Source organism: Ursus americanus, chromosome 9, assembly GCF_024610735.1.
Source record: "Ursus americanus isolate L20-20 chromosome 9, mUrsAme1.1.p, whole genome shotgun sequence".
Lineage (NCBI taxonomy): Eukaryota > Metazoa > Chordata > Mammalia > Carnivora > Ursidae > Ursus > Ursus americanus.
The window spans coordinates 75885331-75911254 of NC_142135.1; the positions used below are offsets into that span (position 1 = coordinate 75885331).

Sequence of the window (25924 nt, forward strand, 5' to 3'; positions counted from 1 at the left end):
GGAAAAAACAGTGGAGCTTGCAAGACAGTGAACCATTTACATACCTAATGATGCAAAATGATGAGTAAGACAGCGTTGTTGCTATTCAAAGAAAATTATCTCACAGAGGCAGTCATTAATATCCATTTGTATGCTGTGGGAGTGTCCAGTTTCCTAGGATGGCCCTCTCTGGTGTCAATGGTGGTCTGTTGTTCTCTTTAGGGGAAAATTTCATGTGGTAAGGCTGATTTAATTGTGATAGTTACATTATCTGGCTACTTTTCTCCAGGAAGCAAGGGGAGATAAAGAATACTCAATTGTGAAAGAAACTTGGGTTTTTTTGAAGTCTAGGTATTTTGTGGTGAGAGATGAGGGCCAGGGTTCAAGTGTTCTGCATCAGTGTCCCTCCTCAGGCTCCACCCCGTCTGCCCCCTTCCTCCCTGACTCCTGTTCTCCCCCATCTGGGCAGTGCTCTGACAAGGCGGGCACATAGCAGTTGGTGGGCCATTACACTTAAGCTCCCCTTTCCTGAAAGGAATCAAATTTACAGATACATGTACAGAACTGAAAGGAGATGTTCATCAGACAATTTTAAACATGCTTAATTTCATAACCTTACTGAGGTTTTTTTCTCCTTTTTTAACCTCAAGACTTGACAAAGCAAAATGATCTAGTTCTTCCTCCCCCTCTGCAAAATTTTGCATAAAAATGGAGAATATACTCAGAGTTTTCTGATCATTCTATCCCCAAACATTAATAAAGGTAGTTTTTAAGACAAATAAAATATTAACAGTGTTGTTTGATTCTAATGTGCCCCAATAAACTGAATTCGCTTTGCATAATACAGTGCTCTTCTGGAAACATTTATGGAAATCTTTTTGCAATTTGTACCACACCAAATAAAGCAATACTGGGACTGAGTGAATAATAAAAAGGTTAGTTTTATTTTACCATAAAACTATAAAACCTTAAAAAATTCATAATTGAAACGACATAAGTGAGAAAGAGTTCTCGTTACCACAATATTTTCTGTGTGAACATACTACATATTTAATGTACTTTTAATAATCTGTGAACAATTTTTATGTGTTTTCTATTTGTGCACATCAAAATTTAATTATTTCAAACAATGTTTACATATTATGCTACCTTTCTTGTTATTTTCCTTTCCTTTTCACATCTCCACACTTGTTGGTTTCTTATTAACAAAGAGAAAAAGAAGGTCAAGTTGAACAAATGACAGGAAAACATGGTAGTAATCAATAATTATGTGAGGATATGGATTACTTAGGGGTTTAGAACTTAATAATCACTAAAAGGCACCTTATATTTGCATTGTGACATGTTGTTTTCAAAGGATTTTGCATGTCTTTTTTATTTAATAATCATATTTGGCCCAACTATATGTTTGGCTCAGCTGTATGTTGAATAAGTCTTACTATTTCCACGTTATGAATGAGTCAAAAGGTGAAGAATAGCTGTTGTAAAATTCCTTATACTTATAAATATTATACAACCATGATAGCAAAACTATTTTATAAACAGAATAAAAGCAAAATTATCAAACAAATAAAATTCAGATGAACATGTTAATTGATGCTTTCCCAAAATTTAAATATCCCTTCCAAGTTCTGTCTGCCACAGTGAACAGCCTTTCGAGTTTGCCTGCATTGTCTGCTGTGTGATCACTCAGTCCTACACACAACCTTCGATAGACCTTTGATCGCATATTATGTACACAGGTGCAGGGGTCCAATGACAGTAATTGTCATGAGTAAGAACGCGTCATTGATGCCACTCTCTACACTTGAGTTTCACAAGCGAAGGACTAAAAGGGGAACAATAGAGAGAAGGCTAACATCTTGTGAGCCTACAGGCCAGCATAGATTGATTTGATTGATCTCAGTTCCTTTATTTCCAAGTAAAAGTAACAAATGCAGTAGGCTCATTCCTACTGACTTATTTTTGAACTATCACAAGGTATATCATGTTAGGTATATGAAAATATTAGGTTTTCTCATAATCATTGTAATTATATTGACTGATTGCTAATTGGTTGATTAATTAATCCATCCCCTGATAAGACAATACGCCACTCCCACCATGCTCACTATGTTATGTAACTATAATGCATTTATTATATATTTAATTAAATCATTTTATGGTTCTCTTTCAGCTTTCTAATTTTAACATAAAGCACTCTTTTTTAGCATCCATGAATGTGTTCATCCAGCCAATTCTAACTGCTGCATGATATTTCATACTGTACATCCACCATATTTTTCTCACCCACACTTCCATTGCTGACAATTTTCCCTAATTCCTTCCATACAAAGTTGCAATGAACATTCTCATTTATACCCCTTATGGACTTGCATGAGAATTTCTCTAGATGTATATGTGGGAATCAGATTGTTGTGTGTGGGGGGGTGCACGTATGTCACTTCACTAAGTAAAAACAAAATAAAAAAATATACATATCCCTAAACAAAATCTTGGAAATAGGAGCATCAATTCTACATTCTTACCAGCCTACCTGTGTCTACTCACCCCTGCCAAAACTGCAGTTATCAGCTTTTTTATTTTTATACAATAAGCATAAAATGGCAGTTCATTGATATTTTAAATTTTATTTCTGAGGTTTTAAGTGGTTTTCAACATCTGTCATATACTTAATAACTTTTGGGGTTTCCTCTTTTTTAACTTGCCTGTATGTATGTTTTCTTAATGCATTACAGGAATTCCTTGAATGAAATAGAATATTAATTCTGTGTCAGATTTAGAAATTACAGATATGTTACCTATTATGTTATTTGTCTATGACTTTTTACTTTTTTTTATGTCTTTCCTTGAATGGAAATTATTAATTTCATGTAATCAGATTAATCAGTTTATCTTTGTTTTCTTTCAATTATCATCAGTTAATGTGTAGTTAATCCAATGTGATTTTTGAAGTGTAAAAGGTAAAACTGACCATCTGGAACTTTAATATTGTGGTCATGATAAGGACTGAATTGAATTGACAGTATAGCCTCTAACTCATAACTACTGCCTATAATCTAGTTAATCAAGAATATCTTTCAACAGAAACCTGATTTTACTGGTTTTCTTATAATACTGTATCATTGGTATTTTTTCTTGACATTTTTTATGTTGGTGATCTTTTTAGAATGATGAACCAATCTAGTATGTATACATTGTCATAATATAAAGGAATTTTTTTTTATAACAACCAGGTGTGGAATGCTATTTGTATTCATCTATTGCAAAATAAATAAACATATATATACTTATATACATATATAATATTTTAATATTATATTGTATTATATATTATTGATTTATGAGTGATAATATGTAATCCACACACCTTCCTATTTTTATTTAAATTTTCTATTTTTTAATATCTCCTTAATGATATTATTTTCAAATTCAATTTTTGGGGCTATACTTACTCTTGTGTTCAATATTCAACAGTGCTAAGAAGTAATTGCTTTAATTATGTCATATAAATTCTCATTATACTTTTAATATTTTCAAAAATGAACTAAATAATATGGATATGCTTATTTTTCTTATATGAGTTTTTAATATCCATGATCATTTTTATTAGCATTTTTTTCCTTTACCTTAAACTTCTCAAACCATCATCTGGAGAAGATTTAATATGTTGAAGATTATCGACTCTAAATGAAAAGATTTCTTTGTCTATAATATTCAACTTGGTAGGATTCTCACACACCGAAGAGCTATAGAAACAACATGAATTATTTTTCACTGAAATCTTACTCAGAGTTCAATTTTTGCTTTAAGAAATCTCCATAGGGATGTGATAATATTTACTTCATTTTAATGTTTAACATTAAAGCAAGGTGGCTGAAGAGATAGGCATTTCATACCTTTCTGAAGATGACAAATTACTAACACAGTTGAATTCCATATGAGTCAGTGTTGTAAAAAAGGAAATATTTCACATAGCTTTACTAGATTTTTGGAATGCTTTAGTTCCCTAAGTAATGCTGTTATTGTTGCTGGAAGCTTTGCTTCGGGATAATTACCTACTCTTCTGCAATGGATAGTATCATGTGGACACTGTATAACATTTTTATTGTCTTGGAAGTTTTTGTAATGCCATTTATATGAGATCATTCCTAACTTCAAGGTCTGTTTGATACTTTTAATCATGGAATTGATTTTCAAAGCAATACAGGGTAGACAAGCTGGCGATGACTTTGTTGAATCATCCATTCTTGATGCTCTACAGAGGGTTGACAGTGCAATTAACTCCACACGAAGACATTTGTTTTCACAGTAAGAATTTATTTTATTTTGATTACAAAATTGTTTTCACTTCAGTTCTACTTGGTTTTTATAATCTTCATAAATCACAGCAGGCATAGTGCATAAGATTGCCAAAAGCGGGTGTTTTCTTCAGTCTGTGTGCATGTTATCACCCTCTGGGCTAGCCACCATTGCCAGCTCAGTCTCATAATGAAACTTGTTCCCCACGGAATCTAAATGGCATAAATTTACATCACAGACCCACTCTTTATGGTTCCACAATAGGTATCAGGCTCTGTTAGGTCAGCATCCACCAGTGTCAGACCCAGTGCTCCTGCCAACCCAGGAAATGAACACATCTGGTCATAAACTGATAGTTCACAGGTGAAAGTTTTGTTTAGGATACGTGGTATTTTGGCTCTTTTAATCTGAATCAGAACATCTTTAGAGTAGTGAAGCTTTCATGTTCTATAGAGTCCCCATCAGTCCTGATGGAGATACGTGGGATGCTTTGCATCACCTGAATGTATTAAACATGATTGTTTAGATTGTTGAAAAGAAAAACATGATTGTTGTCTTTAAAGCCAAATAAAGTATATACTCAGTCTTTGCAGCTGTTGATCTAAAAGGATACCTTATAATGCCATAATCAAGCAAAGCTCTGTTCCCTGCATACCCACAAACAGCATGGCTTGCTGATCATGGACTTGTGTTCTAGAGCCATACAGCTTATTTATATTCTTATTGTGATTCCTCACTTCATCACTTTCTATCTGGGTGACCTTGGGCAAGTAACTAAGCATCTTAGTACCTCACACTTCTTGCCTATAAAATGGGGATAACAATAGGCTCTGTTTCATGGACGTATCTGCTGGGATGATTGAATGTTAGTACAGATGAAGTGCCTCAACAGTGTCACATAGAAAGGGCCTAATTAAAGTGAGCTATTAATATCATTACTATTGTTCTATGATATAAAGTTATAATGATTTCATGGGGCGCCTGGGTGGCTCAGTCGTTAAGCGTCTGCCTTTGGCTCAGGGCGTGATCCCAGCGTTCTGGGATCGAGCCCCACATCAGGCTCCTGCACTGGGAGCCTGCTTCTTCCTCTCCCACTCCCCCTGCTTGTGTTCCCTCTCTCGCTGGCTGTCTCTCTCTCTGTGTCAAATGAACAAATAAAATCTTAAAAAAAAAAAAAAAGTTATAATGATTTCAGATGTAGAGGACCAGACATGCCTTAGACAGCCAAAATCTCTAAAACAGTTTCACATTCTCAGTGAATGTGAATATTCTTTTAACTTATTTAGTTCAATTCTCCAATGCGTATAAACCATTACTGGGTGCTGGTTGGTAGGCTTGGTACATGGAATATAAAGATGAATAAGGCACCATTTCATCCCTGACACAGTCTTTCTGTGGTAGAAGAGACAATATGTCAACAATTTGAGTACATCTTGTTGTGTATGTAATAGAGGTATGTGAGTGAGTGTACAGAGTAATTGAGAATGTGGTAGCTCGTCAGAGTTACCAGGGAAACTTTATGGGAAAAGCAATGCCTGAGCAGAGTTTTAAAGGTGAGTGGGAATTTCCAGGCTGTTACATTTGAGGAAAGAGAAGACAGACAGTGCCAACACCCCAAAACAGTGTTTTGCACACTGTTTCAGAGGGTTTAATGAGCCCCCTAGAATCTATGGTTGGAACTCACAAGTTTATGACTTTCACCATAGATGTTGCCTTTTAGAGAAAGCTGTTCTTTAAATTGTTGATTCATTAAATATATATCTTTTAAGTTCAGCACTGTCACTGGCATTTGGGATTCACTCATTAACAACATAGGAAAAGAACTCTCAGCTCCCCCTGTGAAACTTATTTTCTGGTGGTGAAGCTTTTCTTGTTCTTGATTGTTTGGGAAATGTATTCTTAAATGCACAGTGAGATTCATGGATTCTGAAGTTTTGCCTTGTGAACAGTCATGTCTTTTGTCATTTGCAGAAAACCTCGCACCCCCAGTGATCTGCTGGCTCGGTTTCGTTATCCGCATGACCCCTTTACCGTGGAGACAGCAAGAGCTGGGGAGATTTTTGAGCACACGCTTCTGCTGATCCAGGAACACGTGAAGCAGGGGCTCACTGTTGATTTGGAGGGAAGAGGTCAGCTTCTGGGAGGCATCCTATTCTCAGCCTACTGGCAGTAGCAAAACTGATCACCCCTCAGCTTTTAATCTCCAAAACACCATGTGATGTAGAAATTAATTTACCACTTTACCAAATGAATGCAGATGCTTCTCGTACGAACTGTAATTCAAAAGAAAGGATGATACAGATATATTCAAACCTGTCAACTTCTATCAGCTATATATGTCTAGTAAATCTAGGGGGCCCATTTTAGGCGAACTTACTTTTTGAATCCAAAAGATATTACTCCTTCCTATGAAAAAAGCTTTATTCCCAGGGTAATGTCCCTCTCCTTGTTATTCCAATAACAATCACCTAAATCATTCAGTTAATTTATTTGAATTCCTTCCTCTACCTATAACATATGTATCTCTCCTAATCTTTTTTGTTGTTGTTGCTATACTGAAGTTCTCATGTATTTTTTCCAAAACCGGGCGTTTATTTAGTAAATGTCAAATGAGAATGATATAGAAATCTTTTAGATTTTCTAAGTTTTTTTCTTTAAAGTGAAGTAAAAATGCAATCCTTTGCTATACACTCTTTGTTCTGTGAGCACAACAGCAACTTCTAGAGGTTTACCCTTTCTTTACTCCCCTTCAGAAAATAAATCATGATATGACACACAAAGCCTTTTCTGTGCATGGCTCACCCCTTAGGTGCCCCATAAAATTACTCAAAAAGTTCTATTTAATACTCCTCACGATCCATTATGTCTTGGGTTTCAGAGTTTCCTTAACTAAAATATCCAAGTGAAATTTCCATATAGTCCATATTACCACTTGAATCAAATTTCTGGCTGTTTAATTCCGAGTCTTACTAGGGATCAGTTAGCTGTGGTCAGGTCTGCAAAAAGCCCAGTTCTACAACATTCCTCAGCTCCAGGTCAGGACAAAGGGCCTTTGAGTTCTCTTCTCACACATATCTATTGGAATAATAATTTTCAAGAATAACTTAGTCTAAATTCATAACTAGAGAATAAGCAATCAATATCTACAGAGATTTAACTTTGCTAAAATATATATCCATTGTTCATGATGTTCATTACCAAACTGAGTATATATTCTCAACTAAAATATTCAAGAACTTTAACGAAATTTTCTCAAGGAAAAAAAAAACATTATGTTGTTCTACCTCTCTTTTATTATTTGTAAAATTAAAGGACTTTTTTTTTTCCCCCTCCAGGATCAGTTTGCCCTAAAAGTGGACCCAGGAACCATGTCTTTATATACAGGAAGATTATTGTATCTATCCAAGATTAAGATATCTCAGGGTCCAGCCAGAGACCAGCTTACACAGATAAAGGACAAATGGTCCTGGTATCATTAGCCAGTTTCTGATGATTAAGTAGGGATAATAACTCTTAGCAAGCAGGACTTAGTGAATAGTCTTTGCAGATTTAGGATTATGCTGCAGTTTTAAGCTGTGTTAAAAGAGTGGCTCCAAAACACCTCCAGGTTGTATTGCACATTCCCTGGGGAATGACAGCTTGTGGTAGTTTGAAAGTTACTGCTTAATCCCTTCATATCAACTATCATGCAGGTTAATATACACACCATCCACACTAGCACATCTTAGACCCTGTCTTCTAGGAACATAAAGCCTGAAAGAAAGAATTCTGAAATGGAAAAAAAAAAAGATACAATCTTGTGATGAGGACTTAGCAAATCCTTACCAACATTATATTGGTAAAGTCACAGAACTAGGAGTTTGATAGCAACTGGGACATGTCTCTTTTTCTGTTAGTTTGAGCAGTTAGTCATTGCTCATAAGAGAGGCATCACTAAGGCCCCCTGCCCCCATTTTAATTAGAACTTTCGGTTGTGTTGTAATGAAATGTTGCTGGATGTAGGAAAGATTTCTGCCGGCCTAGAGTGGCCCTTCCCTAGGACACCTGGGCTTGAGGTCCCCCCAGTCACTCCATCTCAGGGACAACTCTCTTCATTGTCTTCCCTGCTCTGGGTTTCAGAATTCCGCTACAATGACTTGGTGTCCCCACACTACCTCAGCCTCATCGCCAATTTATCTGGATGTACAGCCCACAGGCAGGTGCCCAACTGCTCTGACATGTGTTTCCATCAGAAATACCGAGCCCAGGATGGAACGTGCAACAACCTACAGCACCCCATGTGGGGTGCATCCCTGACCGCCTTTGAGCGCATCCTGAAGCCTGCCTACGAGAACGGCTTCAACTTGCCGCGTGGGGTCGGCCTTCATGCCCTGTCAGGCGGGTATTCCCTCCCACCGCCCAGGCTGGTCTCCACAGAGATGGCGGCCACAGCCACGGTCACCCCTGACCATCAATACACACACATGCTCATGCAGTGGGGCCAATTTTTAGACCACGATCTGGACCACACAGTGCCTGCTTTGAGCACATCTCGCTTCTCTGATGGGCAGTCTTGTAGCTCCGTGTGTACGAATGATCCTCCTTGCTTCCCCATCATCATTCCTGACACTGACCCCCGAGGGATCCGAGCACCGTGCATGTTCTTTGTGCGCTCCAGCCCCGTGTGTGGCAGCGGCATGACCTCCTTGGTGATGAATTCAGTCTATGCAAGAGAACAGATTAACCAGCTCACAGCCTATATAGATGCCTCTAATGTCTATGGGAGCTCGGAGCGGGAATCCCAAATTCTCCGAGACTACTCAGAGCCCCGGGGACTCCTGAGGACAGGCTTGCTGTGGGTCCCATCCGGAAAGCCCTTACTGCCCTTTTCTGCGGGCCCACCCACCGAGTGCACAAGGTCGGAGCAGGGCAGCCGCAGCCCCTGTTTCCTGGCAGGGGACCACAGGGCCAACGAGCAGCTGGCCCTCACAGCCATGCACACCTTGTGGTTTCGGGAACACAATAGGGTCGCCACAGAGCTGTCTGCCCTGAACCCCCACTGGGACGGAGACACCCTTTATCACGAAGCCAGGAAGATTGTGGGTGCTCAGCTACAGCACATCACCTACAGCCACTGGCTGCCCAAGATTCTGGGGGAACCTGGCATGAAGATGCTGCAGAATTACCAGGGCTACAACCCCAACGTGAATGCAGGGATCATTAACTCTTTTGCTACTGCAGCCTTCAGATTTGGCCACACGTTAATCAATCCTATTCTTTATCGACTGAATGACACCTTCGGAGAAATCCCCGAAGGCCACCTTCCACTCCATAAAGCTTTCTTTTCACCCTCCAGAATAATTGAGGAAGGTGGGATAGATCCACTCCTTCGTGGGCTATTTGGTGTGGCCGCTAAATTGCGGGTGCCCTCCCAACTGCTCAGTTTAGAGCTGACCGAAAAGCTGTTCTCCACCGCCCACTCTGTGGCCCTGGATTTGGCCGCCATTAATATTCAAAGGGGGCGAGACCACGGGATCCCTCCGTACACTGACTTCAGAGTTTTCTGTAATTTGACTTCTGTTGAAAATTTTGAGGATCTTCAAAACGAGATTAAAGATTCAGAGATTCGACAAAAACTGAAAAAGTAAGTGTGCAAATGTTGCTTAGATTTATATATTTCTTGGGAGACCGAGAAGTGTTAGACATTTTTCGTGGATGGATGTGGTTGCCTGGGGATGTTATTGCAGAACTTTTAATAATTGTTATTGTGGGAGAAATCAAATATTAAAAGAAGACTTTCTAGAGACTAAGCAGTAAACCCTTTCGTCCACCCACTTCCTTTGTAAATGTAAATATTGCTGCATCCTTGCTAGTACATCTCAACTAGGAGAGGTCGGCACGTCTCATGCATTTCTGCTCTGTGGCAATCCAATCAAGACCTTTTTATTGGTATGATAAGGTCACAAGTTCGAATGTAAAGCCTTGTAATAAAATGGTCTACCACATTGCCTTTCCTAGGCAGAGCAAAGTAGTGAAATGAAAACAGACATTAGTTTTTGTCAAAAAAAAATAATTCTAAATGTATCATCAGAATGTAAGTCGAGGCTTATTCACTACTTCATTAGTGCTTTTCAGTAAAGTATTAATATTATGTTCTCTATAAGTGAGATTCAAATTTCCTTTTAACTTATGTTAAAAGTTACTTACTTAAGTATGAGATATTTTCAGCAAACAGCTCTACTTGCTCTTCATGCTCACCACCCTTCACCCAACAAAATATTTTTTTAAAAATTAAAGAAATGTTTTATTAAGAAGTTTTGTCTGTAGTTGGCTAAATATAGAAGACTAACATGTTTACTAATAGCTTATGGTATATTAAAGTGAAATCTTTCAGAGAAGCTTAAAATTGCAAATTATGGAGCTAATTGTCAACATTAGGCCCTTTTTTTTGGTAAAATGAAGGGTATGAATGTTTTTATGCCACTAGAATTTGTTTCATACTTATGTAGACTATTAGACTAAGAAAATGTATAATATATGTAGAACAAACCAGAGTATCGTGCAGATTGAATTTGCAAGAACATTGACTTTGAATTCATAGAGACCTGTTTAAATCTCTATTCTACCACCTATTAGAGCTGAGAGCTTGTAAAAAGCATTTAAACAGTTTTAAATCTCAGAATAGCTATAAAATGAGAAGACACTGCCTCCTTCTCAGGGTTGTTCAAAGATGAAATTATATGGAATGTATCAAATACCTGGTTCAGTTCTGGTGCATCACAGGTAATCAATAAGTGTTACCTGTGGATAGATTTATTATAACATTATCATTTTGGTTGTCAGCGTCATTATTAGATTGCACATATGCTCTGATCCAGCCCACGCTAGGCACTCAGACCCGAGATGAAGGAAATAGCATTCTGGAGAGCCAGACAGCATGCAGGTAAGGCAGGGAGCAGGTTGTAATCTGTGCAGAAAGGGCTGTCATAGAGATGGAAATTGAATGTTATGGGAATTGAATGTTATGGGAAATGGAAGGTACGTAAGAGTCACAGCAAGCTACTGATAAAAGATGCCATTTGATCTGCTCTTGGAATTTTCTGAGTGTGGTAAGTTGAATGAAGTGGGAACAGCAGGCAGTATCCCAGGGAGAGGGAAGGAAGCAGAAAGGTGTGGGGCTGCATGGCAGGAGGGGGTAGAAATGTGACAAGGGGAAGTTTTAAAGGGCCTTGCATGCCATGCAAGGGAGTTTGATCTTTGTCCTGTGTTTAAGGCAGGAGATTGACTTGAGGAGAGACTTTTCTGTGAAATGCTAACCTGCACAAGGTGTCCTGGGAGAAGGAGAAGCTAATAGCAAGGAATTCCATGGTTTCTGGAATAATCCAGGTGAAGCAAGAAGACAGTGTAGATAGGCTTTTGGCAGTCTGTGCAACGCTGTCATTATTTTAAATGTTTCCTGTAAGCACATTTTCTACATTGAATAAACCTCGGGGCAAGTCTTGCTTTGCAACTCATTGGGTCCCACTTCTCAATTTGCAGCTAACTTGTAAATCACCACCAATTACAGAGTAGCAGAAATGCGTCCTTTGTCCCCTCACAAAGTCCTCCTGAATTCTCTGGCTCTCATGTGTGATGCAGCAGGCTGCTTGTCATTGCCGCACACAGCATTAGGCTGGAATATAGATACGGGCCCTCTGCGGCAGGACACGTCCTCCCAGTGGCCAGAGCAAGGCATGACTAGCCTCTGAGATGGACAGTGGCCCATACACTGCACATTGAGTGTTCACGTGCCTGGCTTTCTGTGTGCTCCCTTAATACATTTGGGATGTTAACACTGAGTCTTCTGAAACCTCAACAAGGCGTCTTTATCCTTGCTTTGGGCAATGTTTTAACTGTGGGAACTTGGTGCAGCCTGGTGCGTGGCTTCTGTCTGAGGAGAAGCAGGACTGACCAGCATGAGTGGGGTGGGGAAGGCCAGGAAGCCAAGCTACGTTACTTTCCTCTTAGGCTGTCAGGTGTCTGATTTTGCCATGGCATTCGTAGTGAATTTGTAAAGCAGCAACCACAGACTCATTCAACCATGAGCACAAAATAGAGAGGTTGGAGTTGTGTTTATAGCCTCCGTCTTCAAATCTGTAGATTACGGTTTGTCAGGAGCTGATTTTACTAAAGAGGGTGGCATGGTTTTAAATATGCTGATTTAGAGTTATTTCTTTACTCTCTCCAGTTACTTGTTACTTCTTTTCCTTTTTGCGTTATTTTGTAAGTGTAGTTTTAAGTTTGTTTCTAAACCACTCGAGTCCAATTTGGAAACAAGTAGAGCATATCATTAAATCAACAAAATAAATACTGCCTTGGAACATTAAAAACTCCATATTTTAGATAATTAGGACAGCTTAAGAATTGGCTAAAACAGAAAATCATAAAATAATCATAAAAATAACACATATGCACGTCTTAGGTATTCTAAGTTCACATTAAGTGCACATTAAGTCCTGTAACTTGCGCTTTGGGGCAGCAAGGGGGGGTGAAAGTCTGTGTTCTGCTTTTGTCATTGCTGCTTTAAAACAGATCTGCTGATTAGAATTCGCAAGCTCGTGCCTAGGCTGTATCTTTTGTGTGTGTGTAAGTTTGTTTGGAAGGGAGAATAGGAATTTTCCAGGGAAGTGATGATATGAATGCAGATTCCTTGTACATGTTTCCATCATTCAACCCCTGCATAGTTACGTGACATGCAACGAGTTGGCATAGATGTTTGACTCTCCTTTTGACAACCTTTCCCAAAACACTGAATTTGGTTTTCACAGGAGTAAGTACTCTCCTCTTTTACACAAAGGCTTCATTATTTTATGTAACATTTAATTAAATTATGTAATTCAAATCACAAGTATGACTGTAATAAGCAAGTGGGTAAACTCCTCTGTCTCCCAGCTGGCAGCTCAACAGACTTCGGCTGCAGCCCGGACGGGAGCCCCTCACCCCAGGGTCATTAGCCATCATCTGTGTGGGCAGGAATGGGGAGCACTGAGGATTCTTAGAGAAGAAGAGGTCTAAAATAGCTAATACATGCTGTACCCTGTACAAATTTTGTGATAGTTAAAAATATTTGGGACATAGAAAAGGGCTACATAGGATAGTGTAAAACTAAGAAAACCCAGAAGGTAATGGGGGGTGGGTGGAGAGGTGGTGTCAGGAGGCCCAGGTTCCTTCTCTCTGTTCAGACAAATTGAGCTGTGCAATCTTGGATGACTTTAGATAAGTTTTTGTTCTCTCACCTATAAAGTGAGGATGTTTCACTAAAAAGTCCTTGGGATCCTTCTAGATCTAAGATCACATATTTTTTTTTCAGTTAACTACTATGTGATATAATAAAATGATAATTCAGAAGGTGCTCTTTAACTAGTTTTGATTCACACATAGTATCTTCATATTCCAGAATATATCCCCTCATCCTTATGTGACATCTGGTGTACAAAGATAATGATTTTCTTCACTTCAGTTAATTTTGAAGGTTTGTGTCAATTTACCACCCAGAAGTAAAATCTGATTTTCCTTGTACCTTCACATTGGATCTTTTAGGTAGCTTTTAAAAAGCCAGAACAACATGTGGAAACCATTCTACAACTTTCTTCTTCAGTGACCAACAGTTTTGCCATGAGGAATACCTGGTCTGTCACAAGAAGGACACACTGGGACATTGTTTTAGTGAGTTTTCAGTTCATTTCAGTAAGATTAGTGAGATACTTGGGATTCTCCTCGAGGAGCTCAGGGCCTGGAGCATGGGGGACACAAAAACCACACACCCCTGTCATGTGACATGTGGGGCAGCGGGAGCTAGGAAATCAGGATGGATTCTTTCAAGAAGGTAGTGTCAAAGTTCAGTCCTCCATATTGTTTTCCACAGTGGCTGCATCAATTTACATTCCCATCAACAGTGTACCAGGATTCCCTTTTCTCCACATCCTCACCAACACATTATTTCTTGTCTTTTTGATGTGACCTATTCTGACAGGTGTGAGGTGATATCTCATTGTGGTTTTGATTTGCATTTCCTGGCTGGTGAATGATGTTGAGCATACAAACAAGCAAACCACTCTCATTTATATTTTTAAAGATTTTATTTATTTGACAGAGAGGGAGACAGCCAGCGAGAGAGGTAACACAATCAGGGGGAGTAGGAGAGGAAGAAGCAGGCTTCCAGAGGAGGAGCCTGATGTGGGGCTCGATCCCAGAACACCAGGATCACGCCCTGAGCTGAAGGCAGACTCTTAAGGACTGAGCCACCCAGGTGCCCTGCAAACGACTCTTTTTTTTTTTTTAAAGATTTTATTTATTTATTTGACAGACAGCCAGTGAGAGAGGGAACACAAGCAGGGGGAGTGGGAGATGAAGAAGCAGTCTCCCAGCGGAGAGGCCTGATGTGCGGCTCGATCCCAGGGACCTGGGATCACGCCCTGAGCCAAAAGAAGACACTCAATGACTGAGCCACCCAGCCCCCCCCCCCTGCAAACCACTCTTAAACAGAGAACAAACTGATGGTTGCCAGAGGAGAGGGGGCTATCAGGATGGGTGAAATAAATAAAGGGGATTAAGAAGTACAAACTGCCAGTCATAAAATAAATAAGTCATGGAGAATGAGAAGTACAGTGTGGGGAATATGGTCAATAATATTGTAATAAAGTTGTTTGGTGACAGATGGTAACTATACTTATCGTGGTGAGCACTGAGGAATGTGCAAAATTGTTAAATCACTGTGGTGTATACCTGAAACAAATATAACATTGCATGTTAACTATACTTCAAAACGAAACAAAACAGAACAAAAACAACTCAGTCTTAACAGAGGAGTGGCAGTTATCCATGGCAGACTGTCATCTGAGAGGGCAGACAGGTCATTTGAGATATAAGAAATATGGAGGAAAGACTTGGTAGGCACCAGAGCTAAAGAAACTAGAAGCCATCGGTCTTGAGGGCTTGTAGAGTTGCCCTGCATGGAAGCATCCAATCCTAGAATTAGCATCTGACCCATCCCACTCCAAAGATATTAAGACTTATGGGTGAAATGGACCCTTTTTTCCCTAAGTGAAATTGTAGATAGAGCCTGAACTAATAAAAAGGAGATCAACAGGAGTTCTAGAAGAAGCAGACAGGAGCAGTGTCAAACCGTTTGGCTTCTATTGTGCTCATTTTACTTCTCTTGGACTCAAAGACCTACAGCTTTTGCTAGGATTGTGAAATGCACAGGCTTCTTACTTCCTTCAGTACCAAGAGCTGCTGGAATTTCTTTTTTTCTTTTCTTCCTTCCTTCCTTCCTTCCTTCCTTCCTTCCTTCCTTCCTTCCTTCCTTCCCTCCCTCCCTCCCTCCCTCCCTCCCTCCCTCCCTCCTTCCTTCCCTCCCTCCCTCCCTCCCTCCCTCCCTCCCTCCCTCCCTCCCTCCTTCCTTCCTTCCTTCCTTCCTTCCTTCCTTCCTTCCTTCCTTCCTTCCTTCCTTCCTTCCTTCTCTCCTTCCCTTTCTCTCTTTCTTTCTTGTCAAAAATGTTTAAGTTTTCAAAGAGTTGTTTAAAGACCGTATGAAAATGAATCATCTCATTTTTATAGGATTTTTTTCTGTTCTAAAAAAATCATGCTGTTTCTTTTCATTCTTTGAAAAAACATATAATGAGTTGATTGTGAGGATTAATTATCCATTGAGTGGTGAACATAAATTCTCAAACAGAGAGAGGCCATTTTGATGGCTATTTTTGTATCCTCTTTTGAAAATATAATGTGTGGATTTTTTGTGGATATGGTTACTTTTGTTCTTTAATAAATACAAGGTTATTTGTCTCCCATTATTACAGGGATGTGCAGCTGCCTCAGCTTTTTTAAAGAATAGCTTACAGTTCACCAATTAAGTAATTTATATTCAGCGCATGCACCCATCTCATAGCTGCTTCATTTGATACTATTAAAGAAACAAAAACACTTAGTTTCTTCCCTTTTTCTACCCGGAGGTACCACAAGGTCAAACTCTGCAATGATGCCTTTTCAACAGCTTGCACCATCTGTCTGTGTCCTGACACCTGAGAGAGGTTGATCACCTTTCTCATGGCTTGGCCTTCCTTCCTCTAGATTCCTGGCTTTCATTCTTCTAGATGTTTCTCAATTTCCATGTTCGTATCTGCCTTGAAGGACCTTTCATCAACATTGTCCCTTTATCTTTATTGAATGGTTAGTATGTTAGCAATTTCAGTTGCTGTGAAACAATGATTCTTAGTCATTTCATGTTAGACCATTTAAAAACTCTGCTAGCAGCTATGAACCTTCTTTTGCAGAGAAATACAACAAAACTACACACCCTAAATTCTGCATGTATTTTTTAGAGGACTCAGATTCCTAAAGCCACCCTTGGACACTCTCCTCCCATTGATTTAACAAATATTTATTTGGCAACCAAATTTATTTAGCACATCTCTTTTCCCCCTAGGGCTTACCACATGTGTGCAATGGGGATTCCTCCACCTCATACCTTGAAATGGTTGTTCCCTTAGCCAAAAACAGCCCCAAACTTGAAACTACCATCTGCTCTTAGTCCTTGCTCAATTGTCCTTGTCTTCTATCCCTTTTGGAGGGAGTGACTTTGTTCTTTCAGTTACAGAAGGATACTAGACTGTTTAAATATAGCCAGGCCTCCAGAGGACCAGCATTTTCTTTCCGCCTCTTATCTCTGCTTGTTTCTGTTCAGGATTTATTTTTCATTCTCCCTCAGCTCTCTTATCTCCTGTTTTATACATATGGTGCACCGCAGACAGCTCTCTCTTAGCTCCCAAGGTCACATACAGCATTCATGGCATAGCTAGCACAAGATGCCTGAGTATCATATTTTCTCTAAACAACAATTTTATAAGTATACCATCTTATACAATGATACCAAGTCATATTGTTTGACTCTACATGCCATTTTCAGAGCCTTCCCTCTCTGGTCATTTTTATTCCATCACATTTCTGCCTTTCTCGAGAACTTATTAATTTAATGATGGGGTTCCAACAGTATGTCCTTCTTGGTTGCAGATAAATTGTCTAATTTATCTTTGAGTCCCGAGCTGAGTGCACGGCGTAGCTCAGTGCAGCAGCTCAGTAGACCCTTGGTAGTCCATTATGGGAAGAGAGCCTGGCGGGGCGCATTTCTGTTGCCCAAGGGCCCTGGATTCGAAAACTATTCTCAGTTTGAACCCCCTGACCAGATAAAGTTTTCTTAGGTGGAAATTAGGTTTTCATACTTATCTGTCAGTACTAATTCATTTTTTTCATCAAATATTTAGAGGCCTCAATTAACTACGGAGTATACTAATTTTATATACAAAGGAATGAAAAGTTACAGCACAGCAAACCACATATGTGTTTGATTCTTGCATTACCTTAACCCCAATTTAAAAAAATTAAAAACTCATTCAATCAACCCTGTAGCCCTGAAACAAGGAAAACACAGGACTGAGCAAATACAATGTGACAAGAGGCCAATTAAAAATCAGGTTGTCTGTCAGTTATACCCAGAGGTCCAGTTCTTAGAAGGCACTCAAGACCATTCATTTAGCAAAAATGGCATGCAAAATAATTAAGTCAACACTTTAAAGCATGACATTTAACGACATTTAATTTAGCATCGGTTTTGTGGATTTTATAGTGGTGAGTCTTAGTAATTGTGTTTTAGAAATGAATTTCTTTCAGAATCTGCTTTTATTCCTACCTTTGAAAATTGATGCTATATTAGAATATTTTACAATGACAATCATTCAGCTGAAGAAATTTGCACTGCATTATACTATGTATATTATACTAATGAATACTACTATTATCCCATAGTGTAATTGTCATGATCATATAGAAGAAGATATTATAATAAATACTTTATAGAAAACTTTATAATGAACACATATATGCTTCATTTTATTTTTAAATTCTATTTTGCCAAAAAATATATATCTGGATGCAGTTTAATATATTTTGTCTAAATTCTCCAAATCTGAATAAACTAAAATTACATTTCTAATCATATGGTGGCTGTAACACACAAGATGCACGTTTCGAGTGTACAGTGTGTGACTTTGGACAGTATTCGTACCTGCGTAATTATCACCCGGTAAAGACAGAGAACACTTCCTCACTCAGAAACTTACCTCATGCCTTTTACAGTTCATTTGCCCACCCGGCCCTCCCCAGCAGCCACAGATCGGATTGCTATCACTGTTGGTTTTGCCTGTTCTAGGACTTCATATAAACGGAATTGTATCATATGTACTCTTTTAAGCTTGGCTTACCATGTTTTTGAAAATTTATCAAGGTGTCGGATGTTTCAATGGATGATCTATTTTGTTGTTAATGTGAGTAGCATTGTTTGTATGAATATACAAATATTTATTTATTCATTCACCTGAGGTGGCCATTGGGCTTTCCAGTTTTCATCTATTCTCAATGATGCTGCCATGAAAACTCATATGCAAGTTTTTTTGTGGATTCATGTATCCATTTCTGCTGAATAGAAATCTAGCAGTGTAATTTCTAGATTACTTGGGAACTCTATGTTTATTTCTTCTTCAGGTTGGATATTTTCAACTGATTTTCCTTTCAAGTTCACTGACTCTTCTGCCATCTTCAATCTCCTCTTAGATACAAGTGAAATTTTCATTTCAGTTACACTAGTTCTAAAATTTACATTTTTTAATGGTTCCTAATCTGTTGACATTTACCTAAATGTTAACTCACATTGATAATAACTGCTTTAATGTCCTTTCCTGATCAATTCAACATCACAGCCATACTTTTGGAATTGATTACTACTGATTACTTATCTTCTTATGTATGGACCACATTTTTTTGTTTCTTTGCTTGTCTTATAACTTTTAAATGCATATCAACCACTGTGATTCCACCTTGGACTTGAATAGGCTTTGTTTTATTCTTTGTCTGATTGGAAATGTGGAAAGTTCAAGGTATCATCCTAACCTCACTGATGGGAGAACCAATCTCCAGGCTCTGTCTTCCATGCAGATGCTAGGCTTTAGGCTTTCTTAAAGTAAGTTTTATACTTGTAAGATTAGAGCTTATTCTAAGACTTGGTATGTTGTACCTTAGCTATTTGTCTGGGGTGTTACTAAGGTGTGAAAGTGTTCTCCCTGTTCTGATTTAATCCCCTGTGGTAGTTGCTCTCAGTAAGACTCAGGTAGTCCCTCCGGCTCAGGTGCTGGCTGGCTGTTCCCAAGGACTGTGGGGGCCCTCAAGTCAGGGTCTGCCCCACTCCTCACTGTTTCAGCAGCTTCCTCTGCTCTGAATTCTGATGGGGATCCCTCAGCCCAGCACCACAGTGAATTCTAGCATAGCTTTGCTTAAATTCTAGCAACCTGCATGGCCTTGGGGAAATTTCCCCCAGGCAGAAAGTTTCCCTTTCCTCAGGTTTCTTGGTTTTATGCTGCCTATTGTCCAATGTCTGAAAACCAGGCAGTCTTATGTTTTGAACTTTTTTATGGTTGTTTGTGGTGGAAAGACTAGTCTCTTTCTCGTTATAACACCATTGCCAGAAACAGACTCTAACATTCATTCTAACTTATGTAGCTCCCCCCCCCCTACAATTTAGCCTTAGTGCAATTGTTTAAACAAAAGTTTTTACCTTCCTCAATTAGGTCTGTATTTTAGGTTTCTCTCTACTTCCACCTGAATTTTCACAGCCGTTCTCTATATGTTTTCCTGCACTACATTCCTGTTTTCTTACAGCGTCAGAATTATTGCAGAGCACAAATTAGAGCATATCACCTCTCTGCTTAAAAACATCATGGGATTTTCTCTTTCCAATTAGGTTAAGAAAAATATTGTACTTGGGGACTAATCCCTTTAGATTCTGGTACTAAACTAAATTTTCAGCCATGTTTCTTGATTTCCAAACCAAACCCAGCACAATGCTTTAACTATATTGCTATTGACTTTCTCCCTTTCCCTGAGAATGCCATGATCTTTCTGGCATTTATGCCTTGCATGAGCTATTCCTTCTGCCTAGAAAACACAGATTTCCTTTACCTACTTGGTTAAGACCGCCTCAGTCTTCCAGACTCAATTCAAGGTTTTTGAATTTTGCTACCCCTGTAGAGCCAACCTTTCTCTCTTTCTCTAAACTTTTCCTCAGGGGTCTGTTAGCACTTTGTTCTTATTTATAGTAAAATACTTCTTATTATAACTGTTTACATACTCAACTTTTTCATTAAAATGAACATTCTCAAGAAAAATAGCATATCTCCAGGGTGCCTGGGTAGTTCAGTCAGTTAAGCATCTGACTCTTTGTTTTGGTTGAGGTCATGATCTCATGGTTGTGGGATTGAGCCTTGCTCAGCGCAGTCAACTGGAGATTCTGTCTCCTTCTCCTTCTGTCCCTCCCCTGCTCTCTCTCTCCTCTTTCTCTAAAGTAAATAAATAAATCTTAAAAAAAAAAGAAAAAGAAAAATAGCATATCCCCTTAAACTTTCTATCCTTCATGTCTAACAATGCCTAGAATTTAGTAAATATTTATTAAATAGGCAGAGGATTAATGAATAGATTACACAAGGTCTTTATTTTATTTTGTTTTGGTTTTGAGGTAGTATAATTCTTGTTTCTTTAGATTTTAGGGGTTTGGACCATGTAAATCTTAATACATAAATTTAAAGCGAAATAAATTTTAGTATATTACATAAATAAATTTGAATATATCTTAAACAACAACTACAAAAAAAATCCCTGTAAAAAAGACTTGTAATTCGTTTGTGATTTTAATATGAATGTGACCATTGGGACTTATTTGAAACTCACTTCCAGTTAAGGAACTAAAATTTGAATTTTAAACAGATGTGCTTATTTTTTATTTCATAAGGACTTCTGACCATGAGCACACCCCAGTAGATAAGCACTTTAAGGACAATAGTAGACTAAAACGTTTTATCAGCTTTTTATTTATTAGCCCAAATCCTAAATAAAATATTCTGGTTAAGTATCAGACCTGATATGTATGGGTTCATACATGACCTGTCTGTTAAGATCACCTTAAAATGACTATGGCAAAAACATTCATTAAAATGTTAAAAAATAAAATGTAACCGATAGGTTCTTTCTCAGCTTTCAAGTGGAAAAGTTACTTTTCAGAAGCGAAAGGACGACCAGGTCCCTGTTTTTTCTACTGTGAGCTAAAGATAGAAAACTGCTTTATTATAAGCTCTTGAGGAAAAAGCAGGGCTTATTGGAACTAATATTTTGACTAACATATACATTGTTTATTTATTTATTGTTTTCTTCCAGATTCATGTTCACATGTATCCAGGTTTCTTAAGACTCAGTTATCACTGAGTTATGTGGAAATACAGGCAGCACACACTCTGCTGAGGAAGGTCTTTGGAAACAGTGGGTCTTCCCTGGTCCCCGTCACACGGTCCCCGAACACACACACACACACACACACACACACACACACACACACACTGATGCTGCCAATGGGGCACCTCGACACCCGGTATCTGCCTTGACATGTGCGAAGGGAAAAAAACTGCAGCTTAGCCATTTCGATCACAAATCAAACATAAAAGAAGGCTATATTTATATTCCCCATCAAGTCTTTCCCTTTTTTTCTCAGACCCGTGGGTGGTCTGCTGAAGCCGATTTCCCTGACTGTGGGCCTGTTTATTGCCAATCTATAGAACAGATTTATTTCTCAGCCAAGTGGAGCTAAGATCCATTAGTGTCAGTACCTGTAGCAAGAGAGGCATATGTAGCCGTAATTTGTTATAATCTTATATAATCTTCCCTTAGAAAATGAAGAAAGGAGCAGTGGGATAGCTATGGAATTATATTGTGGCAGTCCCATTATCCAATGACATTATGCTGGTGATTTAGAGGCCGGCAGGCTAACTGCCCCGAAAGTCAATTGAAGTAAGTACGGGTCTCATTAGGCAGTAATAGATTTTTTTAAAGTTTTCCAAAGCTACTTTTTCTCTCTGCTGAAAAAAAAAGGAAAAAATAAAGCAATAACATAGCCATGTGTTGCCTGTTTTCCAATATATCTTGTCCTATTGTGATGTCTCCTATGATTCATGTCTGTTCAGTTACTCTATGGCAATGTTTTCTCCCCTTGGAAACCAAATTATATCATGTCTGTTAATCTTTCTATGTTCTCCTTTCCATAATTTCACCTTTCATTTTTTAATTAAACATAGGCTTCTTTGAAAAAAAATTTTAGTTGTTTCTTTTGTCCCATAGGTTTCTTCATTTCCTTTTCTCTAATTAATTTAATAAATCCTTGTTTTTGAAAAACTTCCTTTTTCAATGACTTAGCTTTTCTGTTTGCATGAAGAGCATTGGTCCTCTCAGTAGCATATCAATTTCACAAACATTTGTTAGGTTACTGTTATTTATAAACCAGGATTAGGAAAGAGGAGGCAGCACAGATGAATTAAACGGCATTCCCACATTTGACAATCTCTCAAGTGTGATTTTAAAGAATCTGTTAAGTGCCATTTCAGTCATCATGAGGGTTGTTTTGTGATATGCCCAGTAACTGGAACAGTGTTTACAAAGTCAGGGGATGGTCCAGGATTGCAAGGCTTAAAGTGTACCCACATACATATTTTAGAAGCACATGTGACCATGTGGACACATCACAGGCTCTTTCTAGGGCCTGGGCGGGGGGTGGGGGGAGATCCTGGTGGTTCCAGCTCTGAAGAGTTATTTTCATTTGCTTCATGGTAAATCTGCCTCCAAGTAGTTACTCAGTAACTAGACCAACCCACCATAGATATTTTTCCTTGTCCAAGTACGTATTTCTTAGGATTGGCATCTTTGCAACGTGCAAGGTAGACATACAATGACCATTGTGCCTGCTTGGGTCAGCCCAAATTTGTACCTGGAGGTACAACCTCAAGCCAGACTCTAACACAGGGTTTGGCAAACTATAGCCTACAGACTGGTCACCTGTTTTTATAGTTTTATTGTTACACAGCCATAACCATTCATTTGCATATTATCTGTGATCAGTTTCCCACTATAATGGCAGGGTTGAGTAGTTTCAGTAAAGATTGTGTGGCCTGAAAAAACAAAAATATTTATTATCCATTATTTAAGAACGAGGTTGCTGATACCTGCTTTAGTAGAATAAAAACATAATAGAAGAATGATATTCTTTGATGAATTATTCTAATTTATTTCAAGACTCAGGAATGATACTATTTATTTTAGACTTACAGTTTTCTCATATCAAAATGAAACAGTCACATATCAAAATATCCCTAAGTGGAAGTTATGACTTTCTTGTTAATCTTTTAAATTTTGTGGATTTTATAAGGTAACAATTTGATATATAAGGTTCTATTTTTGTTTAAATGGCTCTTCATGTTAAAAAATGAGTAGAATATTTCAGGAGGATCTTTTCTATATATGCCATGAAGCATTATACACTTTCTAGGCCATTATCTTGTGAACTAGTGTTAACTTTCCCAAGGACACACAGTTGGCAAGTAGTGAATGCAAATTTTAACCTTAATTTATCTGATTCCAAAGTCTAGGCTTTATCCATAGCCAAACTAGAGTAATATACAATTATGTGTTCATTTCCTGTGATTGCTGCAACAAATTACCACAAACATGGTGACTTAAAATGACATAAATTAGGGGCGCCTGGGTGGCACAGCGGTTAATCGTCTGCCTTCGGCTCAGGGCGTGATCCCGGTGTTACCGGATCGAGTCCCACATCAGGCTCTTCCGCTATGAGCCTGCTTCTTCCTCTCCCACTCCCCCTGCTTGTGTTCCCTCTCTCGCTGGCTGTCTCTCTCTGTCGAATAAATAAATAAAATCTTTAAAAAAAAATGACATAAATTAATTAACTTACAGATCTAGAGGTGAGAAGTCTGAAATATGTCTCGTTGGGCTAAAATCATGTTGTCCCTTTCTGCAGGCTCCAGAGGAAAGAATCTATTTCCTTGCCTTTCCAGCTTCTAGAGAGAGCCTGGTTGCACTGCTTGGCTTGTGCCACTTCTTCCATCGTCAGGGCCAGCAATGCTGGTTGAGTTTCTCACATCCTATCATTCTGACATTATTCTGTAGTCAACTCTCCCTCACTTACTCTTCAGTCTCTTGCCTACTTTGAAGAACCTGTGTGGTCACACAAGTAATCCACAGTCATCTCCCATCTCAACATCCTCAATTTATTCACATTTACAACATCTCTTTTGCTATGATAGTTAACATATATCCAGTTTCCAGAGATTAGAACATCCTCATCTATACAGGAGAAGGGGAGCTGAAATGTGCATGGTCACTATGCAAAACTTACTGTCGCTAATATTTTCTTTTCTTTACTTTTTAAAAATTGTTAGTGGTGGTGTTTTGCTTGGGTTTAGAACAGGAGATCATGAGAAACATAGTACAGCACAGAGAAATAAAGGCTCTGATATCAGACCACAAGAGTTCTAGATGCTCTCTCTGATAACTTCTCACTGTGTAGCTTCTTGTAACCTTTCCTAGTCTCATATTTCTCATCTCTAAAAGGACAACAATAATAGTATCTCATAAGTTTATTGAGAAGATTAAATTATTTAAGGCATGTCAAACTCAGCAGAGTGTCTGGCAACTAAGAAGAGCCCAATGAATGCTAGCTGTAAGGACACTGTAGAATGCCATGCTTAAATGAATCTGTTTTAGCTTCCAGTTGTCAGTAGTGTTGATTCAGGAAAATTAAAGAAAAATATTCTGTAATTAAAGCTGGAAAGAACATGTGTCCATGGTAGATAGTCTTCCCTTTCCTATTCATGGTAGCATGGCATTCACATGAAAGGTATACTTCAGATTGGAAGCAAAGGAGATTGACATTATATTGTGCAAAAGTCATTATAGGATATGTGTAACCCAAAGTTTTTTTCTCACAAAATAAATATCAAAATGGAGCCAGAATAATCTCAGTTATATAATCTCTACTCTTTGTATTAAAATTATTGAAGGACTTTGATATTAATTTATGTGACTATCAAACAATTTCTTCTAACTTTATAATACAAAACACACTATTGTCTTTGTCGAAAATCTATTCTTTGTGCATTTAATTATGTCAGCTGGTTGCCTCACTAAGCAAATAAAAACCCCAGGAGACCTTGAATCTACATCTTCACTTGTTGACTTGAATTGGGGAAAGCAGTTGAAATGGTTTTCTGCTTTAGTGGGTGAGAAAAGCAATAACAACGTTTATCATGCAAAGTTAGTAGACTACACAAAAATATTTTTAAGTGCTTAGTAAGTTATAGGAAAGAAATGTGCAAATTAATATTCATACTTACCTGATCCATAATCAATATGAAGAAAGCAAGAGTATTAGAAAAGGTATAGACTTGTGATACAGCCTGGGTCCCTTTCCAGGTTCGCAGTAATCAACTTTGAGAACATGGGCTAATTACATGATCTGTGTAGGTTTCAGTTCCTTAAACTTGTTATTCTTTGGTTAAGACATAGGAAACTCGTAGAACATCCTAAAATAATCTCCTTTGAAAATACTTGAGTTTGAGGCAGACATAAACTAGTTGGAATCAGTTTAGAGTACTTTAAAATATTGGATTAAGTCAATAATTGCTTTCATTCTGCATAACACAGATGTTCTTTGCAAATTTTGGATAGTTTGGTCCATATCCCC

The 25924-nt window shown here is 38.4% G+C and overlaps 1 protein-coding gene across 2 annotated transcripts in view; it reads left to right on the forward strand.

Moving 5' to 3' along the window:
- The window catches only part of PXDNL (peroxidasin like), a 428875-nt gene that overhangs the window by 348569 nt on the left and 54382 nt on the right, over positions 1-25924 (forward strand). For both annotated transcript variants that reach the window (XM_045789101.2, XM_087864880.1), the window contains 3 exons: positions 4182-4290; positions 6253-6410; positions 8401-9904. In XM_045789101.2, the coding sequence (XP_045645057.2) occupies positions 4182-4290; positions 6253-6410; positions 8401-9904 (1771 nt within the window). The remainder of the gene's footprint in view (positions 1-4181; positions 4291-6252; positions 6411-8400; positions 9905-25924) is intronic.